Below are 5,194 nucleotides of genomic sequence, written 5' to 3'. Positions count from 1 at the left end.
TCATAGTAGAAGATGATGGAAATTATGTAAGCACACAGCCCATCTAAATGATGAACAAACAAGGGCATATTCCTGGATCAAGATTAGGCAGAAACAGCAAGCAAGGAGGTACGATTGCCAAGGAGATGAGTCACAACCCCCATGCTTTTGGACTGGGATACAAACCTACTGCTGCAGATTGGCAAAGGATACCAGCTGAATTAAGAGGGAGAATCAAAGCAAAGAGGATTGAGAGGCAGTATGAGTTAACCCACAAGCCGATTCGAGGAACTCTGAATGAACGCTTTGTCCGCCAGGGGGAAGATTTCCCATTTTGTGGCTTCCCGGAGCCGTGGTTTGACCAGCAAACAAAGACCATGTACCCGGGGTTCGAGATCTTATTCGAACATCAGCTATCAGAAGAGGAGGATGAGCAGATAGATTTGAGCATTAATACGGATCAAGGAAGGACTGTAAGTGTGGACATCGAAGAAGAAGAGCTATTGGGAAAAGCATTGGCTAATTTGCTAGCTAGTTCTACTGCCGGGGCTAAGCCCACCAACTAGGGGGATAGTTTTACTATCTCAATGATCGAGGATAAACTAGCAACGGATTTCTCCAATCTTATCACAGGTGCATCTAAGGCTCTACGCCTGACCTGGAAGTTTGAGAAGGATGCCATCAGCAGTTCTAAATCAGATAGTGAGTCCAAATCTGATTCCACTGAGTCTGTGGAGTCAGAGTCAATTCGAGTGAGTCTGAGTCTGGTACTTTCCGGGAGTGGTAACCCGGATACCAAGGTCTTGTCTAGGTCGTCATTCAGCTTTTCTTTCGAGTTTGCTGTAACTGAAGATCCAAACTTTTTGAATGGGAATTTTGTGGACTTTGCTTACTTCTCTATGCCTTTGGTTTGTTGTATTGATCTTGATTTTCAAAATTTAGACTTAAACGAAGAAGAAGAAATTCCTCGAGCTTTGAAAAACTTGGTTGATTTTAAGGAGGAGAGGCGTGTCAAGCCCTATATAGATGAAATCACTGCGATTAATGTGGGTACCAAGAAGGATCCTCGCTTGGTCCAAATCGGGTCCACGTTGTCTTCGCAGAAACGCGAGCGTTTAATCGCTTTATTAAAAGATTTCAAAGATGTTTTCGTGTGGTCCTACGAAGACATGCTTGGAATCAATCCTAAGATTATACAGCACCGGATCCCTCTTAAACCTGAGGCTCGACCAGTGAAATAGAAACTGTGCAGAGTTCACCGAGATTGGGCTTTGAAGATTAAGGAAGAGGTCATCAAACAGGTCGAGGTAGGGTGCTTGATTGTATCTGAGTATCCAACGTGGTTGGCGAATATTGTTTCAGTTCCGAAGAAGGATGGCAGAATCAAAGTTTGTGTCGATTTTAGGGATCTGAATAAAGCTAGTCCAAATGTTGATTTCCCCTTGCCACACATTGACGAGTTGGTAAACTTAACCGCGGGCCATGGATTGCTCTCATGGATAGGTTTTCCGAGTATAACCAGATTATGATGGCACCCGAGGATAGAGAGAAGATGACGTTCACAACGCCATAGGGTACCTACTGCTACCGAGTTATGCCATTTGGGTTAACAAATACTGGGGCTACCTATCAGAGGGCCGCAACCACCATTTTGCATGACATGATCCACAAAGAGGTTGAGATGTATGTGGATGACATGATTGTCAAGTCTAAGGACCAAAAAGGCCACTACACCGCGCTAGAGTAATTCTTTCAACGGATTAGAGAGTACAGACTGAGGTTAAACTCATAAAATTGCACCTTTGGGGTAACGACAGGGAAAATGCTGGGATTTTTGATCACATAGAGAGGAATCGAAGTAAATCCTTCCAAAATCAAGGCCATCTTAGAAATGCCACCACTGAGGACTGAAAAGGAGGTGCGTGGCTTTCGGGGTAAAGTGTAATTCATAAGACTGTTTATTTCTAAATTAACCTTGACTTGTGAACCACTATTTGGTCTCCTAAAGAAAGGGAAGAAGTTCCAATGGGATGATTGCTGTCAGTTCGCTTTTGAACAGGTCAAACAATATTTGCAGAATATGCTTGTGTTATCACCTCCAGAACTAGGGAAGCCACTGATCTTGTACTTGTCAGTAACAAATTCGACCATGGGGTGCATGTTAGCTCAAGAGTCAGAAGCCGAAGTCGAGAAGGCCATCTACTACTTGAGTAAGAAGATGCTAGACTATGAGACCCGTTACACTCCCCTCGAGAAGGCGTGTTTAGCCTTGGTGTGGGCTACTAGGAAATTGAAGCACTACCTGTTAGCTTACTATGTAATCTTGGTTTCGAGGTTAGATCCCATCAAAAATCTCTTTGAAAAACCAGTGCTTACGGGTAGGCTAGCTCGTTGGTTGCTTCTTCTGTCCGAATTTGACCTCAAATATATCATACGTAAGTCGGTTAAAGAAAGAGCTATAGCGAAATTCCGACCACCCAGTAGAAGAGGATGAAGCAATGGAATACCTATTTCCAGATGAAGATATTCTTTAAATAGAAGAAGAGATGTGGACAATGTACTTTGACGGAGCAACTAATCAATACGGTTATGGGATTGGTGTGTTGCTGATAGCACCTGATGATTCCCATATACCCTTAGCCTTGAAACTCTGGTTCATAGTGTCCAATAATGAAGCAGAATACGAGGCATGTATCGTTGGGTTAGAAACTGCCCTAGAACTAGGGGCAAAAAGGTTGGACGTCATCGGAGATTCGAGCTTGGTTGTGTCTCAAGCCAACGGAGATTGGCGGGTTAAAGAAGAGAAAATAAAGGTTTACCATCAGGCCCTAGACATGCTAGTTCCGAGGTTTGAAAAGCTGATGTTTACACATCTGTTAAGAGAGAACAACCGGTTTGCTGATGCATTAGCAACCCTATCTTCTATGGTAAACATCCCACTGGGAGTGAAGATGCGTCCAATCATCATTGAACAGAACTACAAGCCAGCCTACGAAACTATCGCCGCAATAGATGAGGTCTTAGATTAGAAACCTTGGTATTTTGACATTTGGAATTTTCTAGAAAAGGAGATGTATCCACCAGGGGCAAATGCCATGGAAAAACGCCAAGGACAAACAGGGAATACGGCATCTGGCCATCCAATATATCATTTGCGGGGGTAGGCTATACAAAAGAGGCCATCTGGGAATGCACAAGTTGTGCGTTGAAGACGAGGAATCAAAGTGCCTCATGGAGGCTATCCACGAAGAAGAGTGTGGATCTCATATGAACGGCGTTATCTTGGCCCGAAAAATCCTTAGACAAGGCTACTACTGGTCCACTATGGAGAAGGATTGTATTGGTTTCATGCCACGATGTCACAAATGTCAAATTCATGCCAATCGCATGGATATTCTGCCATCAAAGCTCTATAACGTGACTTCACCACGACCATTTTCAGTCTGGGGAATAGATGTTATCGGTGCGGTCATGCCAAAGGGGTCAAACAGGCATGAGTTCATCTTGGTAGCAATTGATTACTTTACCAAATGGGTGGAGGCCCAGTCCTACTCTGTACTGAAGGCATCTCACGTGGCTAAGTTTATCAAGAATAACATCATCTGTCAGTACGGGCTTCCAAACGTGATCATCTCAGATAATGGCTCGTATTTCAAGAAAAATGTGTTAGATCTGCTGGAGAAATATGACGTGGCGTTTCACAAGTCATCAACATACTGACCGCAAACTAACAGAGCCGTTGAGGCCGCCAATAAGAATGTGAAGAATATCTTGTGGAAGATGGTGGAAACTTACAGGGACTGGTCGGATAAACTACCATTTGCCCTCTGGGGCTATAGAACATCAATTCAAGCATCTACAGGGGCAACCCCCTTTTCTCTCATCTATGGAATGGAAGTTGTTCTACCCATCGAGATTGAGGTACCGTCTTTACTAGTTCTAGCCGAATGTTAGATAACGAAGGCAGACTGACAACAGAGTAGATTTGAGGAGTTAATGTTGTTTGATGAGAGAAGGTTGAAGGCATTGTATCATGTCCAGGGCTACCAATGTAGAATTGCCATAGCATTCAACAAAAAGGTTAAATCCAGAAATCTCAAAGAATGAGACATGGTACTGAAAGAAAACTAAGCTTCTATCCATGACCCTAGGGGCAAGTTTATACCCAATTGGACTGGTCTTGATATCATGAAGTCAATTTGGTCAGGAGGGGCGGTTGTTCTTATGGACCTAGATGTCCTAGAGTTTTCACAGCCGATCAATATGGACAAGTTGAAGAAATACTATCCCTGAGAGGCTCGCTAGGCCGAAAACCCGAAAGGGCGACCTAGGAAAAAGTTAGAGCATGAAAAGTTAGAAATAAAAAAAAAAAAAAAAAAACTAAGCTCGCAAGGTTGAATAAATACTCGAGTGAACCTTTACCGAACTACGTAAGGCTTGATTCCCATCATTGGGATACGTAGGCAACTTCATCCCGAAGTTCGGCCATAACCATCTCCTAATCAACTATCCTGTTCATCTTATTTGATCAGTCTATCTTTCTCCATCATCTGTTGGCTTGGTTGGGTTACCTCCATTTGGCAGAAAGGTTGATCGCGAGATGAAATAGTAATGGTGGATGCAATGGTGGGCAGTTATGATCTTCTAATTTGGGGTTGTACATCCAAAGGATTAATTCCATACATGTCAGGCGGTGACCATTTTCGAAAATTGTTTTGACAAGTTTTAATGAATTGATTTTTCTCAAAATTTTACCTTTTACAACTTAGACCATTTTTAGACCGAAAAGGAAAATTTTTAGTGCTTGCAAATTTTAATTACATTGATTTCAACACATACATACTCTCTAACTCTTTGATTAAATCAAAGTTGGTTTTACATCACAAAAACTTGAAGAAAAAAATCAAAGCAGTAAAACTAGGGGCAAAGATAAGTCAGGTGGCTCTTTGTCTTCTGCTCGCCCTCGTGAAGGATTCTACAGCGAAAGATGGCCTAACCTGTTCCTCGCCCTCGAGCCAAGCCAAGCACTCACCAGAAAGGGTGTAACCAAAGCTAGGGGCAGGGGCCAAGATTTCTCTCGTCCTCCAAGCAGCAAGGTACCAAGTTAAGTCCAAGGGACATATTGGGAATGGAGCTGGGTAGTCTACCCCTTCATCTGGACAAGTCTGATCATGCTCGAACTGGCATTTGAACCGAAAAGTGAAATAGAATACGC

General features: G+C 43.0%; 1 protein-coding gene across 1 annotated transcript; it reads left to right on the top strand.

The window, feature by feature from the left end:
- The first annotated feature begins 3,303 nt into the window (after positions 1–3,303).
- Positions 3,304–3,699, top strand: LOC145796250 (uncharacterized). The gene has a single exon (XM_082881306.1). The coding sequence runs from the start codon at positions 3,304–3,306 to the stop codon at positions 3,697–3,699; it is 396 nt and encodes a 131-aa protein (XP_082737432.1).
- The last annotated feature ends 1,495 nt before the right edge of the window (positions 3,700–5,194 follow it).

Source organism: Camellia sinensis, chromosome 7, assembly GCF_055761805.1.
Source record: "Camellia sinensis isolate YWXY chromosome 7, ASM5576180v1, whole genome shotgun sequence".
In the NCBI taxonomy this organism is placed as follows: Eukaryota; Viridiplantae; Streptophyta; class Magnoliopsida; order Ericales; family Theaceae; genus Camellia; species Camellia sinensis.
The sequence above is the reverse complement of the archived record's forward strand: the minus strand, read 5'-3'. Positions and strand labels throughout refer to the sequence as shown.

Excerpts from the sequence above, each read along its gene's own strand:
- LOC145796250 (XM_082881306.1), top strand. The coding sequence starts at position 3,304 with ATGGAGAAGGATTGTATTGGTTTCATGCCACGATGTCACAAATGTCAA.